The sequence below is a fragment of the Elgaria multicarinata genome, chromosome 6, assembly GCF_023053635.1.
Source record: "Elgaria multicarinata webbii isolate HBS135686 ecotype San Diego chromosome 6, rElgMul1.1.pri, whole genome shotgun sequence".
Lineage (NCBI taxonomy): Eukaryota > Metazoa > Chordata > Lepidosauria > Squamata > Anguidae > Elgaria > Elgaria multicarinata.
This window is the reverse complement of record NC_086176.1, coordinates 111019111-111039662: the sequence shown is the minus strand read 5'-3', so window position 1 is coordinate 111039662 and position 20552 is coordinate 111019111. Positions and strand designations below refer to the sequence as shown.

The 20552-nt window shown below is 46.5% G+C and overlaps 1 protein-coding gene across 1 annotated transcript in view; it reads right to left on the bottom strand.

The window, feature by feature from the left end:
* Window positions 1-959: 959 nt before the first annotated feature.
* EPG5 (ectopic P-granules 5 autophagy tethering factor) overlaps window positions 960-20552 on the bottom strand; it is a 93413-nt gene continuing 73820 nt past the window's right edge. Inside the window, exons 37-44 of the mRNA XM_063128280.1 lie at window positions 19549-19734; window positions 17772-17981; window positions 14758-14902; window positions 12906-13148; window positions 10235-10454; window positions 6976-7191; window positions 5002-5116; window positions 960-3632 (exon numbers count right to left, since the gene is read on the bottom strand). Of these exons, the coding sequence (XP_062984350.1) occupies window positions 3450-3632; window positions 5002-5116; window positions 6976-7191; window positions 10235-10454; window positions 12906-13148; window positions 14758-14902; window positions 17772-17981; window positions 19549-19734 (1518 nt within the window). The 3' untranslated portion in view covers window positions 960-3449. The remainder of the gene's footprint in view (window positions 3633-5001; window positions 5117-6975; window positions 7192-10234; window positions 10455-12905; window positions 13149-14757; window positions 14903-17771; window positions 17982-19548; window positions 19735-20552) is intronic.

Sequence of the window (20552 nt, the reverse complement as noted above, 5' to 3'; positions counted from 1 at the left end):
GAATGAAAATAGGACTCTTAAGGAGGCAAGAGATCCTCAAGGGGTCCATGACGCGGAAGGAACCTTGACAGAGATGCAGCCATATAGTGTGGTTTGGCATCTTGTTGCCGATGGCCACCTCCAGCTAAGTCCAGAAACTAGGGCTGTGCATCGGAGCTCCGCAGCAGAGGGGCGGCGCCAGGTAAGGCCTCCCTCCCTCCTCCCCCCTTACCTGCGCCCATCGCCAGCTTCACTAGAGCCCGTGGCTCAACCAGGAACTGTAGGCCCCGCTTGCGGACTACAGTTCCAGGTTGAGCCGCGGGCTCTAGTGAAGCCGGCGACGGGCCACAATGGACCAGGTAAGACACCCCCCCTTACCTGGCTCTGCCGCCGTCTCCGCACAAGTGGCGGCAGGGCCAGGTAAACCCCCTCCCTCCTTACCTGCGTCCGTCCGCAGTCCCGCAGCTGCTTCAACTGAGCCCGAGGACTCAAACAGGAAGACCAGGCCTGGACTTCCTGTTTGAGTCCTCAGGCTCAGTTGAAGCAGCTGTCGGAATGCAGACAGACGCAGGTAAAAAAAACCCTCCCTCCTGCCCTCTTACCTGGCTCTGCCGCCGTTGCCGCACGGGCAGCAGTGGCAGCGGCAAGGCCAAGTAAAAAAACCCTTACCTTTTTTGCCGCGCTCTGGATCGAGGCGAAGGATCCGCCTTCACCTCGATCCGCTCCGCTGCTCCCCCAATCCTCTTCGCCTCTGCCTTAAGGGGAGGCAAAGCACCTCGATCCACTTCTGCTTCTCTGATCTGAGGAGAAGCGGAGCACAGCCCTACCAGAAACCTCCACCAGAGGGTATTTCGACCAAGCTGTCTTCAAACTTGGAGCTGATCCCTACATGAAGGCATCAGCCCTCTCCCTGGCCTGCTATTTGCTTCCCAGCACCCCCTCGCAGTTGAGAAAACCAGCTATCACAGTAAGCGCTGCAGTTATATTTCAGTCTTTCTCATTGTTTATTTCACATCGTCCTTGCAAACACAAACCATTATAAACACACATCCTGTAAAAACCACATCCAAAACAATAGCATCTGCAGTTAAACTTAGGCCAGATGCACACATAATATTTTCTGCACTTTCACAGGTTCCTTTTTTAAATTATTAACACTGAGTAGAAGAAATTCCTTAACTTCCTCTCTTAAAAAAAAGAAAGAAAAAGAGCAGCAATTCTTTTTCCAGTTGTGAGATTTGCAGAAAGAACCTTTGAAACAACTTTCTCAAAACTGGGGCCATCCAGCTGTGCCAGACTGTAACTCCCACGTGCTGACTGGGGAGGATGGGCATTGTAGTCAACACATCTGGAGGGCGCCAGATTGGGGCCGGCTGCTCTCTAACATGAAGCCCGCCCTCCGCAACGGTTTCTACCAGTGCACCCAAATGGGGAAAACTCATCCAGAAGCTTAATCCACAAAGCGAGTTATGAAAATCTCGCTGCAAAGAACTTATTTGCATAATTTGGCAAGAAGAGAAAGAGAAACCTTTCAGAAATTTCTAATTCCACAATAATTAGTTGAAGGCAATCACTAAACGGCACGACGTTATTTACCAGGGTAAGATGCCGGTGAGTTGCTAAAGAGATTCTTAAGCCAGAAACCCCCACCTGCTAAGTGGAGTGAAAGGTATGAAAATGCAATTAGCTTTTCAAAAAAAATGTATCCTCATTTTGCTGATGAGCTCAGAGAGGAAAGGGGTTTTAAAAGGGGGTCGCGGGGAGGGGGGGGGAACGGACAGACGCCCGTGCACGCAATGCACCAAATTCTGTTTCAGTGAATGAAATGGCCACAAGGGATGATTAAAAGCATCTTCGTTCATTTTGGCAGTGGCATCAAGTCCATTGAAAGGAACTGAGATCCTGCAGCATCTTGTGAACTGCATCTAGTGCGAGTTTGTGAGAGGTTTGTGAGGATGTTGATGTGGTTTTAAAACAAGTTTGGTATCTGTTGGTATCTGTTTTCCCAAGAGGCGGGCAGGGAACAGAAACCTGCACTCATATAAGGCAGTGTTAACTGAATCATAAAGTTCGCCCAGAAACACCACTCTTGGGAGCTGATGAACAAAGTCTGATAAGTAAAAAACATCACATGCAGCAGTTCTAACTTTTCATATTCCAAGTCTGTTCTGGAGTGTCATCTGAACACCACAAGGAAGTTGTAATGGAAAGAAAACATTGCTTTTTCTTTCGTAGCTCTAGTGCCTCTGTCTTGAGGACATTCACCTCTAAGCGTCAGCCTGATTTCTACAAGACGTACTCTTCTATGTAAGATCACAGCTTGGGAGTCTCCATTTACAAAAGGAGAGAGGTTTCCAATGTAAACTTATTTCGTGGTATTGACAAAAAGAATCCAAAATTATTCACATGATTATGTATTGCAAGGAGAAGGAAGCAAGCTTTTGAGTTGCACAGAGAACTGCTCCAGGAGAGAAGAATGCTGTGAAGCTTGATAGGCTGCCACCCTGCCAGAATACATGATCCAAAATGTACCATTACAGAAAAACTGTAATTTTCCGAATTAAACTCTCTTGTAATTAATGCACTGCTGTCCTTCTCCATGCTGCTGAAATCCAGAAAACTTTGTACTAAAGCAACATGGAAACAAATGACTCATTCTAATCGCATGATAAGGAAACATGTTTTGTAATTTTGGGAAGGTTTTCCCCTCCCTCCAAAGCCTTACAAGAATAAATCCAGTTTCTGCCTAAATAGGTGGAGCAAAGGTGTACAATGTTTACATCGTTAGCAGGATTCAGTGTGGGATCAATATTATTATTATTATTTTGGTATCGTGAAACAGTTCTAAACATCCAGGATAGGTAAGCGGAAGTGAATTAAGCAAAAGTAGCTGTTCAAGAATGGTCCAAAATTCTAATTAGCTATTGAAATTGGCCCAGGAATTTCACAGTTTTTTGTTTTTTTAAAAAAAGGCACACAAGCAAAATCAAGCTGAAAAGGTGCTGGAAAGGCATACTCAAAGATACACTGTATTATTTCCAAAATGGCGGCCACAAGAAGCAGATATTGCTGCTCCCCAACCCTGGTCAGCATGAACAATGGTCAGGGTGAGTTGAAGCAGTCCAGCAACATCTGGAGGGCTAGAGACGCTTGACAGCCTTAACCCCCAATCCAGTGCAAAGGTCTTCCGCACAAGCCCCATCGAAATGAACGGAGCTTCGCTTCCGAAACCCAGAGAAGCGTTGTGTCTTGGCAGAAACTCAAGTTATCCCCGCAGGTGTTTTTTTTTAAAAAAAAACCCAACAACAAAAGGCCTCTATCTCCTCTATCTCCTCGCTCTCTCGCCCCTTTCACAAAGTGGTACCGTTGGAACGACAGCTATTTGTGCAACATCGTGGTCGACTGTAAACTGAAGACAATCCGTGATTGTAACAAGGGGGGGGGGGGAAAGGGGTGGCCCTTGCATATTGCTATCGTATGGCATCCAAATAATGGACTTCCGGGTACAAAGTGTTCACGAGGATGGCCAGGAGGTCCGTCCCATCGCGGAGGCAATGGCGAGAGTCCTTGATGAACTGGGAGCCTTGGGAAATCTGCTCTTGGTATTCCCCGTACTGCTTGTTCAAAGCCAAGGATTCAAGAGCGTTCAGGGCCTGCAAAGACAGGAGGAGGCAAAATGACTTGTCGAGCTATTTTTTATTGTTTTAAGGTTGCTGGGTTTCCTATGGTATGTATGTATGTATTTATTTATTTATTACATTTCTATACCACCCCATAGCCGGAGCTCTCTGCGGGGTTCACAAAAATTAAAAACATTCCAAGTATAAAACAACAGTATAAAACCATAATATAAAATACAATATAAAAGCTCAACCAGATAAAAACAGCAGCAATGCAAAATTACAAATTTAAAACACCGAGTTAAAATTTATTTATAGACTGTTAAAATGCTGGGAGGAAAAAAAATGACTTCATCTGGCGTCTAAAAGCATATAATGTAGGTGCCAAGCGAACCTCCTTAGGGAGCTCATTCCACAGCCGGGGTGCCACAGCAGAGAAGGCCCTCCTCCTGGTAGCCACCTGCCTCACTTCCTTTGGCAGGGGCTCGCGGAGAAGGACCCCTGAGGATGACCTTAGGGTCTGGGTAGGTACATACGGGAGGAGGCGTTCCTTCAGATAGCCTGACCCCAAGCCGTTCAGGGCTTTGAATGTTAATACCAGCACTTTGAATCGGGCCCGGACCTGGACTGGCAGCCAATGAAGATGGAAAGGACTGGTCTCGTCGGCCAGTCCCTGTTAGTAAACATGCTGCCCTGTTTTGTACCAGTTGAAATTCCGGACCGTTTTCAAAGGCAGCCCCCGTATAACGCATTGCAGTAATCCAAACGAGAGGTTATCGGAGCATGGATAACTGTAGCTAGGCTATCTCTGTCCAGATAAGGGTGCAGTTGGTATATCAGCCTAAGCTGATAAAAGATGCTCTTTGCCACTGAGTTCACCTGTGCCTCAAGTGACAGTTCTAGATCCAAGAGCACCCCCAAACTACGGACCCGATCCTTCAGGATGCATGCTTTCACATGTGTTTTACATTTATTCTTCCCACAACCCCTGCCCTTACTTGTAAATAAACTCCTTCCACCTGAATTGCTTGTGCTGCTACCTTCTTGCTTCTTGGGCCAGTGCTAAATCCAGGGCTACAGTGCCAGGGTTCCGGCGTCCTTCCTAGAGACGTCCGGTGCTGGGAGGCCTCCGGAAGGTGGTGGCAGCGAGACGGGGTGGTGGGGTGGTGGTGGCAGCTGATTGTACTCCTCGGGCTTTCCCTTACAGGCCTCCACCCATCTCAGACTTTGCCAGGCGGTCTACACCTAATTCCAAACCCACGCTAAGACTCTGATTTTTTATTCCTCCTGCAAAACCTTTGCCTTGCTACTTATTGTTTACACCGATGACCAAGAAGAGCTCACAGAGGAGACCCAGATGGAGCCAAACAGACGGATAAATGCAACTGAGACCCAAACCTGCCTGTTGAGCTTTGGCAGAGAGCTGCAGTTCCACGCCAGGCCTCATCCGGACCTGGTTCTCCATAGGAATCTGTACCAACAGGAAGGTTGACATACTCCGAGCAACCACACGGAACCTTCAGTGAGAAAAGCAAAGAGAGAAGAGTCAGCATCAATGCCGTTGTGTTTGAGCAGCCCACACCAACAAGGAACAAACACACACACAAATCTCTTTTCTCACAATTTTTATCTAAAATTTGCAGTTCTGGGCGCACTGTATTACTGCATTGCATTACATGTTGCTGGGACAGTCCCTGTCTCTTAACCAAGGGCAGGGCCTTTTTGGTGGCGGTACCCAGCCTTTGCAATTCTCTACCACCCGCAGTAAGATTGAGTTTTGGTGCCTGCTGAAAACAGATTGGTTCAACCCATCATTTGCCAATTTTAATGCCTAGCTTTGTTAGGTTTTCTCTTTCATTGTAGACATGCATCTCCCATTTCAATTGTCGCGTTAACGAATTTTGCATACCGCTATAGAATCCATTAATGAAGGGAGGAATATGAATATTGTAAATGAACAAATCAATCAATCAATCAATCAATAAAATCTGACTTCCCTCACAGTTAACTGTGAGGATAAAATTGGGAGGGGAGGCGGTGAGAAGAGAACATTTTGTGCTGCTCTAAGTTTCTTGGAGGAAGAAGGGGGGGGAATTATAAATGGAATAATGCAACTTAATACTTTTGCATTCATTCCTGGGTCACAGGAAGGAAGGACACCATGGATGCGAAAACTGCTCTTAGGAAATAATCCACAAGTATCCATCCTTTGACAGCAGTAGTCCAGCAAATCCCACACTGGAGGCATGTTCAGATTATATCTGGGTTCCCCCAATGTGGTGTGAGTGAGCACCCATGTGCCATGGACACCTCTCTGGGTGCCCATCAGACTCCCTAGTCCTGCAAATTTTTAGTTGGAGTTTGGTTTAATTTTAAATAGGGTGACCATATGAAAAGGAGGACAGGGCTCCTGTATCTTAAATTTCCTCTTCATCACAACAGTTAAAGCTGCAGGCGCCCTGCCCTCTTTTAAATCTGTCACTCTAGTATAGCTCCTGCAACTTTAACTGCTGTGATGAAGAGGGAATTTCACCAGGTTATCCATATATACAAATGACACCTACTGAAATTCCCTTTTCTATGCAACTCTTAAAATACAGAAGCCCTGTCCTCCTTTTCATATGGTCACCCTAGCTCAGATGAAACAGGGCTCCTGTATCTTTAACATTTGTATAGAAAAGGAAATTTCAGCAGGTGTCATTTGTATATGTGGGGAACCTGGTGAAATTCCCTCTTCATCACAGCAGTTAAAGCTGCAGGCGCCCTGCCCTCTTTTCAATCTGGCCACTCTAGTATAGCTCCTGCAGCTTTAACTGCTGTGATGAAGAGGGAATTTCACCAGGTTCTCCATACATACAAATGACACCTGCTGAAATTCCCTTTTCTATGCAACTCTTAAAGAAACAGGAGCCCTGTCCTCCCTTTCATATGGTCACCCTATTTTTTTAAAAAAAATCTTTTAACTGGAAGGCCGGCATGCTGGCTTCCAGCCCTGACTTTATTTCCAATGGGGGCACATTGAGGGGTTGAGGGGACACATGGTAGCACTCTGGATGGGTTGTTTTTTTCAGCCTCACCAGTTTGCCTCCTTGGAAATGCATGGGTTCCTGACTGGCCAAGCCTACCAAGGCAGCCATTTTGTGAATGGACACCCCTCTAGGGCAGCCATTTCGTGAGAATCATAGAATAGCAGAGTTGGAAGGGGCCTACAAGGCCATCGAGTCCAGCCCCCTGCTCAATGCCCACAATGCTTCTCAAAATTCCAAATGTGCCCCCGGACCCCGACCCAAAAGAGTTGGAGATCCCTAATTAATCCTCCCCTGGTTTTCCAAAAGCCACCTCTTTTCCGCCGGACGCCTCCTTCCAAAGCTTTCACCTGTTCGATAACGGAGACTTCCTGCCCAGCCCAAGAACGCCAAGGATCCCCGACGTGAGCCGCTCTTCAGCCAGCAGGTTCTGCCTGCTTTGCAGAGACGTCAAGATCCGAATGACCGACTCCGTCACGACGGCATCTTCCTGCACCAGCTGCAGGAGGCAGAGCTGCAGCACTTTGTGCCACCAAAGGAAGAGCTTGGCTTCATCCTTTGCCGAGCTGGAGTGGGGATGCAAGGCAGAAAGACAGCCAAAGTTAGGAAGCCGGCCGTGCCCGATGCCTCTCCCCGTTTGCCGCCACCCCTCCTATGAAAAGGACACACAAAAGCCCGTCGAATTATCGGAATACGAGACGTGAAGGTTCTTCCCTTGGAGTCTATCGAGTCCGAGGCGGAATAAACCACGCCAGCTCCTCCCCAGCTTAATCTGCTGCCACCCAGGGACACGTGCCAAGGCACGGACGGGTCACGGACTGCAAGGGTCCCACAATCCCCTGGGAGTATTTAGGGCCTACAAGGAAGAGCGTGGAAGGACTCGGGCCGTCACAGGGCTGGGACTTTTCCAGCATGGTCAACAAACTGCACCATCTGACTAAAGCAGGGATGGGGAACCTCAGGCCTGGGAGCCCAAGCAAGCCCACCTGGGTTTCCCAGCCGGCCACACCCCCTTTCCTCCCCCACCACCATTTTTTTGAAGGTTTCCCAGCTGTCGTGCAACCAGGCAACCAGGATGATCAGGGGTCTGGAAACAAAGCCCTATGAAGAGAGACTGAAAGAACTGGGCATGTTTAGCCTGGAGAAGAGAAGATTGAGGGGACACATGGTAGCACTCTTCAAATCCTTAAAAGGTTGTCACACAGAGGAGGGCCAGGATGTCTTCTCGATCCTGCCAGAGTGCAGGACACGGAATAACGGGCTCAAGTTAAAGGAAGCCAGATTCCAGCTGGACATCAAGAAAAACGTCCTGACTATTAGAGCAGTACGACAATGGAATCTGTGACCTAGGGACCTCTTACACTAGAGGCCTTCAAGAGGCAGCTGGACAACCATCTGTCAGGAATGCTTTAGGGTGGATTTATTTATTTATTTATTTATTTATTTATTTATTTATTTTATTTTATTTTATTACATTTATATACCGCCCCACAGCCGAAGCTCTCTGGGCGGTTTACAACATTAAACATCCTGCATTGAGCAGGGGGTTGGACTTGATGGCCTTGTAGGCCCCTTCCAACTCTGCTATTCTATGATTCCATGAGCCCCAAATGGCAGTCTGAGCTGGTTCAGCCCGGGCAGAGGCAGATCATTCCAGTGAGAACGAAGCTCAAATCTGCTACAAGGAAGGGGAAGTTTATGAAAGGCACTTTTCCTCCCATCCTGGTGCAGTCCTGAAGCATCAGACCACAACTCCCAGAGTTCCCCAGCTGGCACCAGATTGAGGAAAGCCAATGAAGGGGCAGGAAGCGGCCCTGGCCGGTCACAACAGAGATGGGGGGCGGGGGGGACATAGAAAAATGCTCGTAAAAGTGACTTGGGACCTCAGAAGACCTGTTTTCCCACACACACAAAGCTGAAAATTTGAATAGAAAAGAGGTTTGGCTGCCATGACTAAAACTTTCAGAACTGTATAGGGAGAGACATTCCCGCAAATGGGTTACTTCGTGGAGGCTGCTTTTCGAGCCGCCCCGCGCACGGATGGGGCGAATCTACTCTCCAAAGCGCTCCCGGGGAAGTTTCGTCAGCCCACCCTCTTCTCCAACCTTTGATTTAGCTCCAAGCACTTGAGACGTTACGAAGCGCCCAGACTTCTGGCCCTGCGGTCTTCCACCCATCCCCTCTGAACGGAGACTGCTGAGCTTCGCACTAACGAGGGAGAAGTCCCCCTGTCGATAAGGTTTTACAAGCCTTCCAAAAATAGCCCGGCTCTGTCCGAGTCCCAATTTCCAAGACGAAGCATCAGCACAAGACAGCCCTGCCTCATGCACAGCTTGGTCCAAGATGCAACCTTGGCAAAGGAGCCACAAGCAAGCTTCAGGAAAAGGCTGCCCGCCTTTTACCACCTTGTGACGGGAGCCAGAGGGAGAACGCCGCTCTCGGGGGGGGATGAATGCTCCCGTGGTTAAGCCTTCCAACGCCAGAATGAAATAATTTGATCAGGAATCTGAAGTCAGGATAAGAAATCCCGTTCCCTCCCTCTTTCAATGGCTGCTACCTTAAGCCACAAGATACTGGTACCTAGAGTTGGGGATGGTAAGAATTTTGTTTCAATTCAATTACCAAAATTCGCAAAGCTCTCCATATTCGGGACTTTTAAAAATCCGAATATGGCTGAAACCGAAACTGATGACTTTGTCAATCCAGGCCCAGGGTTTTGAGTGCTGAGCTCTTAAAAGCCTGGTTTGGAATCCCTGTGTATTCAGCCACGTTACTGTCCAGTTAGGGTTTCCGTCTCTTTTCTCTGACAGGCCTTTCATCTCTTAACAGTCAATATGGCAGGCAGGTAGGTACTGTACATAGAATCATAGAATACCAGAGTTGGAAGGGACCTAAAAGGCCATCAAGTCCAACCCCCCTGCTCAATGCAGGAATCCACCCTAAAGCATCCCTGACAGATGGTTGTCCAGCTGCCTCTTGAAGGCCTCTAGTGTGGGAGAGCCCACAACCTCCCTAGGTAACTGGTTCCATTGTCGTACTGCTCTAACAGTCAGGAAGTTTTTCCTGATGTCCAGCCGGAATCTGGCTTCCTGTCACTTGAGCCCGTTATTCCGTGTCCTGTACTCTGGGAGGATTGAGAAGAGATCCTGGCCCTCTTCTGTGTGACAACCTTTCAAGTATTTGACGAGTGCTCTCATGTCTCCCCTCAATCTTCTCTTCTCCAGGCTAAACAGGCCCAGTGCTTTCAGTCTCTCTTCATAGGGCTTTGTTTCCAGACCCCTGGTCGTCCTGGTTGCCCTCCTCTGAACACGCTCCAGCTTGTCTGCGTCCTTCTTGAATTGTGGAGCCCAGAACTGGACGCAATACTCTAGATGAGGCCTAACCAGGGCCGAATAGAGAGGAACCAGTACCTCACATACAACACAGGAACAGTTGTACCTATTGAATTTGGCCAGGGCAGATAGGCGAGAATTTAGTCTTAGTCCATTTCTGGTAAGATTTTACAAAAAATGTACAAGTATCTTCATATCAGAAAACAAAGCAAGAAAAAGGACTTGAGATTTTAAAGACCGGAATGTGGGAGAAAGCGACAGATTTGGCCCTCTTTACCTGTGGTGCACCTGCTCCAGCCACTTGCTCAGTGTCGACAGCACCCTCATTTCATTGCCCAGGGTCTGCTCGGCGTTCAACTGTTGCAGTGTGTAGACATAAAGAGTTAGGTAGCCCCCCAAGGAAAGGCACTCTTGCAGGAAGTCCTCGGCTGTGAGTTCGGGAACTTGCAAGGAGGCCACGATTGGCCCCCAGCCCAAATCCTGGTTGAGTGGGGAGTCTTCATTCCAAATGAGAACGGTGGCGGGTGGTGGAGAGAGACAGAGAAAGCGATGTTAGGCTAAACAGATCAACCAGAGCTGCTTGACTAAGTCCTTTAAATATGAAACACTTTCTTTAAATCTCTTGAAATCAACAACGTCAGGCATAGAAGATCAGGCAGGGGGGGAAATCACAAAACGCTGAGGACATAAATGAGGCCAAAACACCCACCCAAAAAGGGTCAAATCTAGACCCTAAATATATTCTCTCTGTAAAATTGTACACTTTAAATGTGCATATTAAAGTTCATGCAATTGTACACAGTTTTGTACATTCTGGTGTGATTGTGTTTGCCGTGGGGGAGGGACAACGGCCGGGGATAGTTTACCATCCATGTTACACAAGCTTACCTCTGGTCCCCTAGGGACCAGAAGCTTGGCTATATATTTAAAAATCTTTAGGTTCTCAGAATTTTGAAATCTGCACATGAACATTTAAATAATAATAAAATAAATACAAAATAAAGTCATAAAAATAAATAAGCAAATAAAATAAATAAATGAAACATAAAGAAAAAAGAAAAAGAAATAGGAAGTGAGGCAGGTGGCTACCAGGAGGAGCAGGGCCTTCTCTGCTGTGGCACCCTGGCTGTGGAATGAGCTCCCTAAAGAGGTTCGCCTGGCACCTACACTATACTCTTTTAGACGCCAGGTAAAGACCTTTTTATTTTCTCAGCATTTTAACAGTCTATCAAACCGATTTTAACTTCGCCCTTTTAAATTTGTATTTTAAATCGGTATTAATTTCTGCATTGCTGCTCGATTTTATCCTGGCTGCGTTTTTATATTGCATTTTATATTACGCTTTTGTACGGTTTGTTTGATATTTTGAATGGTTTCTATGGTTTTAATTTTTTTTGTAAAACCGCCCAGAGAGCTTCGGCAATTGGGCAGTATAAAAAGGCAATAAATAAATAAATAAATAAATAATGAATAAATTCTTAGTGTTGTTAATAATAATAACAGTAATACATTCTTATCCTCATTATTATAGAACGCCATTCCTCTAAAGACCATGACCTAGGCTGTTTGGAAAGGCTGAAGCCCGACATATTTTCAAAGGGGAGTGACACCACACAATTGTGGGAGTTGTAAAGTTAGCCCCAGTAAATCTCCAGGGAATACACAGGGAATACACAGGGAATACACTCCAGGGAATACACTTTTTTTTTTCCTAAAGCTTTTAAAACTTGATTTTGTTCTGACTTTATACTGTTAGTTTTACCCTACCCAGTGCCTGTTTACCCTACCCTGTGCCTGTTTGCATTCTCTTCCCCTCCTTATTGTTTCATTATGGTTTTATTAGAATGTAAGCCTATGCGGCAGGGTCTTGCTATTTACTGTTCTACTCTGTACAGCACCATGTACATTGATGGTGCTATATAAATAAATTAATAATAATAATAATAATAATAATAATAATAATAATAATAATAATAATACACAGCAGTCCGCATTGGCCACTGACGAAGACCCTTTGTCGAAACGCGTTTGGCCTCTTTCAACGTGGTTTTAGCTACACATTGTTCTGTGCAATATGTTATTGCACTTCTAACGCAATATCATTGTGAATCTTTATTTTATACTTTTCTATATTAAACATTATGGTTTCATTGTGTATATATATATATATATATATATATATATATATATATATATATACTTTACTTTTTGTTGAGCATTGTATTCTTGTTTGTTAAGGATTTCACCTCTCTTTGCTCTTGGTTGTTGCTGTTGTGCCTCAATATGGTGTTGTGTCTTGAAGCTGCTCCGGAAGCTGGAGCTAGTGCAGAATGCTGCAGCTCGGCTGTTGTCTGGAGCTGCCCCTTTCCAGCATGGAACTCCTGGCTGCCTATTTGCTACCGGGCCAGGTTTAAGGTTCTTGTACTGGTGTCCAAAGCCCTAAACAACTTGGGACCAGGATACCTGAGAGAGCGCCTTCTCCCTTGCCAACCAGCCCGGTCACTGAGGTCATCCGAGGGCCTGCTCCTGGTGGTTCCACCTAGATCCATCCTCCGATTGGAATCCACCAGGGGAAGAGCCTTCAGCGTGGTGGCCCCCCTCCTGTGGAACTCCCTGCCTCTGGAGGTCAGGCAGGCGCCAACCTTGTACTCCTTTCGGCGCCTCCTGAAAACATCTTTTTTCCAAGAAGCCTGCATGTTCTCTAACATGCAGCCTTGGATTACTGTTATTGCTTCTTTTAAATTTTGTTTTAACTGTTTTTATTCTGTTTTTATTTTCATTTTACCTTGTACACTGCTCCGAAATTTTTCAATGGGGAGCGGTATATAAATATTCTAAATAAATAAATAAATAAATAAAATGGAAAAATGACAGCAGAGGGGGCCCTATTGAGTCCGCAACGGCCTGTCCCAAAATGATAAAAATCAGCAACAGGGACTCTTGCTCACCTTCATTAAAATAGGCAGTGACGCAGGCTTCCGTGGTCTCGGCCATGTGCCGGACCGACGCCAGGCTCTGGCATGCCGCGGTCAAGAGCGGCATCACCCCCAAGCCGTGCACCGTCGCATCAATCCATTCTCGCAAACTGACCCGGAGAGATTCGGCTGTGGCCACGCTGGCATTGTTCAGCATTGTCAGGGCTTCTGCGAAGAGGCTACTAAGGGCCAGGTGGCGGGCCTGCATGTCCGTGTCTAGGAGGGTGGCAAGCAGAGAAAGCGCAAGAGAGACCAGGTCAACTTTGGAATTCGAGGAAGCAAAGGGAAAGGCTGAAGTCCCACATCCAGACCTGGGCTGCTTTGGAAGTACCAGTTTTAAAATCTATTCACTGGCTGCCAATTAGTTTCTGAGCAAAGTATAAAGTGTTGGTTATCACCGTTAAAGCCCTACGTGGTTTGGGTCCAGGCTACCTGCGGGATCGCCTTCCCCGGACAATCCACCCCGCACACTCAGGTCCTCTGGGAAGAATCTACTTCAGCTAGCAAAACCTAGATTAACAACTGTTACCCAGAGGACCTTCTCTTCTGCTGCTCCCAGGCTGTGGAATGGCCTGCCGGAGGAGACACGTCAACTCAACAGTCTACTAGCATTCAAGAAAGCTATAAAGACTGATCTCTTCCGGCAGGCCTATCCAGTGGAATTTTAAGATGTTTTTAAAACATTTTTAGGAAGTTTTTAGGATTATGTATTTTATCATTTATTGTTGTTCCCCGCCTCGATCAGAATGGAGATGCAGGTAAGAAATAAATTTTTTATTATTATTATTATTATTATTATTATTATTATTATTATTATTAGGTAGGAAACCGCCCCCGCTGATCAAACAAGGTTGAGAAACGCCTCTTTAATAAGGGTTTGTCTAACTTACACAACAGCTCGAGATGTAATGCTTCTTTTATTCATATGTTTTGGCAATGCCCGGTTGTTGCCCCACTTTGGGAAGGAGGTTATAATAAGGATAAACCTTGTACTGGAACAGTCTTTAATACGGAAGGATGTACATGTCCTCCTAAACTGCCTACCGGTTTGTTGGAAGTTAACGCAGGGTCAGCGCAAATGGATTTTCAGAGCCCTAAGGACAGCTAAAAGACTTATATTATTACGTTGGAAGGATAAATGTTTACCTCCCATAATGCAATGGACTGAGGACTTAACCACGCCATCAACATTTGAACGGGAGTTATATAGACGGCACTTGCGAGTGGATAAATACATGGCTATATGGTCTGCTTTTCTTGAAACCTATGCATAACTGTCTTCTTCCACCCTTTTTGTTTTATTTTGTTAAGAATGGTGTATCAGATGGGGCGGGGGGAAATGATGACATTCCCATGTATGTAATGCTTTTCTTCTTCTTTTTTCTTTTCCATGATTTATTTTCTGTTCTGTTAAATTCACAATAAAGGTGGGGGGAAGAAGGGAACCAAGGATGAGAAATTCATCCTATTTATTTCTTTGAATTTCTAACTCACCCCTAACATTATCTAAAGTTGATCTCACCCAATGCTGCTTACTGGACTGGCAGCAACCCTCCAGATCTTTCTCAGTCTGACTACCCAAGCTCCTTAAAGCGGGATTTGAACCTTAGGCTTTCCCCGCATACAAAGCAAGTTCTCTATCACTGGGCTTGTGCTTTGTGGTGGACAGCAAGGGTCCTCCTCAGTGAAGCAGCATTGTTAAGCTGCAGATTTGGGTTTCAAAGGGGGAGGGAGAGGGGCAAGGAATGAAATTATTCAATGTCGTCTTTCTCCCCAATTCACCCCACCTCCATCCAAACCATAACCCCGCCCCCTTAGAGCCAACCTGGAGGGTTAAAGATGACAATATCATCTAGCAGCTTTGACATCTCCTGCTCCAGAGCGGAAACGGTGATTTTCCCATTTTGCTCCAAGATGCTGAGAAAATGGACCACCTGGCGAACGTAGGCTCGGGCCTTGAGGGTTGCATCCTAGGGAAAATTAAGAAGAAAATGGCAGTGGAGTCATCTGGTTTTCTTAGAACAGGGATGTGGAACTTCAGGCCTGTGGGCCAGATCACGCCGGCCACAGATCCAAACGTGGCCCTCCATCATTCTCAGGTGGCCACGCCTCCTCCCTGGCCACGCCCCCCATTCCCCACCTGCCAGTTGTTTGATGGTTTCCTAGCTTTTGTACAATTTCTTTTTCCTATTCCTAAAAGTTGGTGCACCAAATGCACAGTTGCAAGATGGGGGATACTTGGCTCAGCAATACTACAAGCGAGAAGGATCTTGGAATTGTTGTAGATCACAAGCTGAATATGAGCCAACAGCGTGATGTGGCTGCAAAAAAAGCAAATGCTATTTTGGGCTGCATTAATAGAAGTATAGCTTCCAAATTGCGTGAGGTAAAGGTTCCCCTCTATTCAGCACTGAGTATTATGTCCAGTTCTAGGCACCACACTTCAAAAAGAATGCAGATAAGCTGGAGCATGTTCAGAGGAGGGCAACCAGGATGATCAGGGGTCTGGAAACAAAGCCCTATGAAGAGAGACTGAAAGAACTGGGCCTGTTAAGCCTGGGGAAGAGAAGGTTGAAGGGAGACATGACAGCACTCTTCAAATCCTTAAAAGGTTGTCACACAGAGGAGGGCCAGGATCCCTTCTCGATCCTCCCAGAGTGCAGGACACAGAATAACGGGCTCAAGTTACAGGAAGCCAGATTCCGGCTGGACATCAGGAAAAACTTCCTGACTGTTAGAGCAGTACAACAATGGAACCCATGACCTAGGCAGGTTGTGGGCTCTCTCACACTAGAGGCCTTCGAGACGCAGCTGGACAGACATCTATAAGGTATACTTTAAGGTGGATTCCTGCATTGAGCAGGAGGTTGGACTCGATGGCCTTATAGGCCCCTTCCAACTCCACTATTATAAGATTCTAGGATTCTCCTAAGGCTTAGTTAGTGGTCATAAAGGCTTCAACCTAAAACATGAGAAGGATTGGGATTTTGGAGCCTCCGTTTTTGCCTTTGGTCTAGCCCACCACCAAAATGCAGCCCTCGAGAACTTCTCCAAAATTGAATTCAGCACTCAGGCTGAAAGAGGTTCAACCCTCCTGACATAGAAGGTACGAGGGAAGGTTACATCAACTGGCATTGTTTAGCCTGGAAAAAAGGAGGCTAAGGGGAGACATGATAGAGGTGTACAAAATGATGCACGGTGTGGAGAATGTGGATAGAGAGACATTTTTCTCCCTCTCTCAAAATACTAGAACCCAGTGGGGTCATCCTGTGCAGCTGATTGCGGGAGATTCAGGACAGAACAAAGGACAGATCAAAGGGAGATTCAGGATAGATCAGTGCGTAGTGAAATTATGGAACTCACTACCACAAGATGTAGTGATGGCCACCAATTTGGATGGCTTTAAAAGGGGGTTGGATAAATTCCCGGAGGCAAAGGCTATCCATGGCTACTAGCCCTGATGGTTGGGTGCTTCCAGTATCAGACGCAGTAAGCCTGTCTGCACCAGTTGCTAGGAAACATGGGTGGGAGGGTGCTGTTGCACCATGTCCTGCTTTGTTGGTCCCTGGCCGATGGCTGGTTGGCCACTGTGTGAACAGAGTGCTGGACTATTATTATTATTATTATTATTATTATTATTATTATTATTATTTATATAGCACCATCAATGTACATGGTGCTGTACAGAGTAAAACAGTAAATAGCAAGGCCCTGCCGCATAGGCTTACATTCTAATAAAATCATAGTAAAGCAATAAGGAGGGGAAGAGAATGGAAACAGGCACTGGGTAGGGTAAACAGGCACTGGGTAGGGTAAACAGGCACAGGGTAGGGTAAAACTAACAGTATAACAGTATAACTAACAGTCTAAAGTCAGAGCAAAATCAAGTTTTAAAACCTTTAGGAAAAAGAAAAGTTTTTAGCTGAGCTTTAAAAGCTGTGATTGAAGTTGTAGATCTCAAATGTTCTGGAAGAGCGTTCCAGGCGGAAGGGGCAGCAGAAGAGAATGGACGAAGCCGAGCAAGGGAAGTAGAGACCCTTGGGCAGGCGAGAAACATGGCATCAGAGGAGCGAAGAGCACGAGCGGGGCAATAGTTTGAGATGAGAGAGGAGAGATAGGGCGGAGCTAGACCGTGGAAAGCTTTGAAGGTTAACAGGAGAAGTTTATATTGGATTCTGAAGTGAATTGGAAGCCAATGAAGAGATTTCAGAAGTGGAGTTACATGGTCGGAGCGGCGAGCCAAGAAGATGATCTTAGAGGCAGAGTGGTGGACAGAAACCAACAGACTGATGTGAGAAGAAGGAAGGCCAGAGAGAAGAAGGTTGCAGTAGTCCAACCGAGAAATAACCAGTGCATGAACAAGCGTCTTGGCAGAAGAGACAGACAGAAATGATCGAATCTTGGCAATATTATACAGGAAAAAGCGACAGGATTTGGCTACTGCCTCAATATGAGGAATAAAGGAGAGCGAGGAATCAAATATAAAGCCAAGACTACGAGCTTCCTTGACCGGAGTAAGCGTAACATCATTGACAGTAAGAGAGAATGAGAGATGAGGAGAAGGTTTAGGAGGGAAAATGCACAGATGCACTAGATGGACCCGTGGTCTGATCCAGCATCAGGCCACTTCCTATGTTCTTATGTTCCTAGGGCGCAATCCTACGCATGTTTGGATGGAAAAGAAGTCCTACCGCTCCCAGCTGGCTGGGAAATGCTGGGAATTGTAGGACTTTTCACCATCTAAATATGCCTAGGACTGTGCCCTTGGTAATGTTCACACCGAGAGCGGAACAGGGCCAGTAGCTACCCGAGAGAATCGCTAAGAAGCAGTGTTCTTACGAGATGAACGTGGCCATCGGAAGAGGCGCCAAAGCCCGCGGACGCCTTCAAGAGCTTCACAATCAGTTCGGCCGCAGGTTCCTGGGCCAGAATGATGGACGGAGGGTAGTGGCTGTTGAAGTAGCTGACGACGCTCTGATAGGACGCGACGCTGATGAATTGCCAAGGGAGGGAGGTGGTCTGGCCAAGGAGATTCAGCAGTGGAGACTCCTGCAGAAGTTTGGAAAACAGGTTAGTTCCTTTCTACGGTAACAGAGGAAGCTGCCGGGTATCAAGGAAGGCTGTTTGTCCTTCTAGCCCCGTCTTATCTACTGATAGCTGGCTGGGACGGCTGTTTAATTTGCTGTTTAGGGTGTCACTGAATGGTTTTCTCACTAGGTTTTTGATGTAGGTGTACACTGCCCTGGTATGGATGAAGGGTAGTTTTTAAGTTAAAATAAAGGAATAAAATAAAAATATTAAATTAAATCGTGGCTAGCGGGGTACAGGGGGTGAAATACTGCCTTAGAGGGACTCAGAGTAAGACAGGTTGGTATGTCCATGTCTGTGTCCAGTTTTAAGTAGCTGCTCATGACACAGATGGTACCAATGGAGGATTAACCAGAATGTTGTGCTTTGTAAAAAATAATAATTAAAAAATCATCACACCATGGCAATAGGTGCATGCTTCTTTGGCAGTCAGGTATGCTCTGCCTTCGTATTCATTAATTTATTATATTTATATACCGCCCCATAGCCGAAGCTCTCTGGGCAGTTTACAAAGGTTAAAAACAGTGAACATTAAAAAGTATTCAAAATTTAAAACCACCAAAAGCATAAAAACAACAACATCCATTTAAAACAACTATTCTGGGGTCAGTTAAAAACATATGTTGTTAACTGCCTGGGGGAAGAGAAAAGTCTTGACCTGGCGCCGAAAAGAGAACAGTGTTGGTGCCAGGCGAGCCTCATCGGGGAGATCATTCCATAATTGGGGGGCCACCACTGAAAAGGCCCTCTCCCTTGTTGCCATCCTCCGAGCTTCCCTCGGAGTAGGCACTCGGAGGAGGACCTTAGATGTTGAGCGCAGTGTACGGGGAGGTTCATGTCGGGAGAGGCGTTCCGTCAGGTATTGTGGTCCCAAGCCGTGGAAGGCTTTATTTATTTATTTATTTATTTTATTACATTTATATACTGCCCCCCAGCCGAAGCTCTCTGGGCGGTTTATGACAATTAAAAACAGTAAACATTAAAAGTACACAAAATTTTTAAAAAACGTAAAAACAGTATAAAAACAACAACAGTATCCATTTAAAAAAACAATTCTGGGGTCCATTAAAAACAAACTTAACATTATTAAATGCTGCTTAAAATGCCTGGGAGAAGAGAAAGGTCTTGACCTGGCGCCGAAAAGAGAACAACGTTGGCGCCAGGCGAGCCTCATCGGGGAGATCCTTCCATAATTGGGGGGCCACCACTGAAAAGGCCCTCTCCTTGGTTGCCATCCTCCGAGCTTCCCTCGGAGTAGGCACTCGGAGGAGGACCTTAGATGTTTAGCGTAGTGTACGGGTAAGTTCTTGTCGGGAGAGGCGTTCCGTCAGGTATTGTGGTCCCAAGCCGTGGAAGGCTTTATAGGTTTAAACCAGCACTTTGAAGGAGGCTGGTGAAGCTGAAACCCTCACCAAATTTGAGTGCAGGGAAAGTCTGAAAACTTCTACTTTTAGGGAGGGTCTGGCAGACAAAAGCGCCTGTGGGGAAAGGGGCTGCTGCTGCCGCTGCCGCTCCCTTGTAGACGCACCTCTTTGGTGATCAGCTGCTCCTCTTTGGCCAGCAGGACCACCATGTAAAGCAGACACACAATCATGTCGTGGGTTTCGGGAGGCGGGTTTGGATTCCAGGCGCTCGAGAGGACGCTGACCCAGTTGACTTCGCATAAGATCGAGCCCAGGAATAGGAAACAGCTTTTGGGGCTGCCTCTTTCAACCTAGGTAAGCAGGAAGAAGTAAGACAACGATGTGGGAACTGCAGCAAAATGTTGCAGCGCGGAGTGCTTCAGCTCGGGATTCCCGCTACTTCGTTTCATCTTCCCCATCCAATTTCATTTTCCTTTCTATAACGAACAATCAGCCAGCATTCCAATGCCCACTGACCATGTTCAATCCTCATTATGTTTTGCCTAGTACAGCCTTCCTCAACCTGGGGCGCTCCAGATGTGTTGGACTGCATCTCCCAGAATGCCCCAGCCAGAGCTGGCTGGGGCATTCTGGGAGTTGTAGTCCAACACATCTGGAGCGCCCCAGGTTGAGGAAGACTGGCCTAGTACTTCACGGAGCAGACAACTGCAAAAACCTTGTTAAAAATAAGCCCTGAGGAAGGGTGCATTGTGTCCGAAATGCGTAGGCACTTGGCACTTTCATTAAACTTTTTTACAAATAATATTTTGCAGAAGATATCCTTGGTTCCGCCCCTGCCTTTGGCTTGTTTTTCACTCCCTCACGGGGTTTTCCTTCTTTTTCCGCCCTTGCTACCCCCAACACCACCTCAGGTTTCTTCCCAACTCCCCCAATCTCACCCCAATGTTTTTTCGTACTTTTGCGAACTGCAACGGTTCAAATGAAGCCTCTCTCTTCTGCAGGCATAGTTGAATTATGGAACTCAAGATTGTGGTGATGGCTACCAATTTGGATACTAGCCCTAATGGTTATGTACTACCCTCCAGTATCCAAAGCAGTAAGCCTGTATGCACCAGTTGCTGGGGAACATGGGCGGGAGGGTGCTGTTGCAGCACGTCCTGCTCGTTCA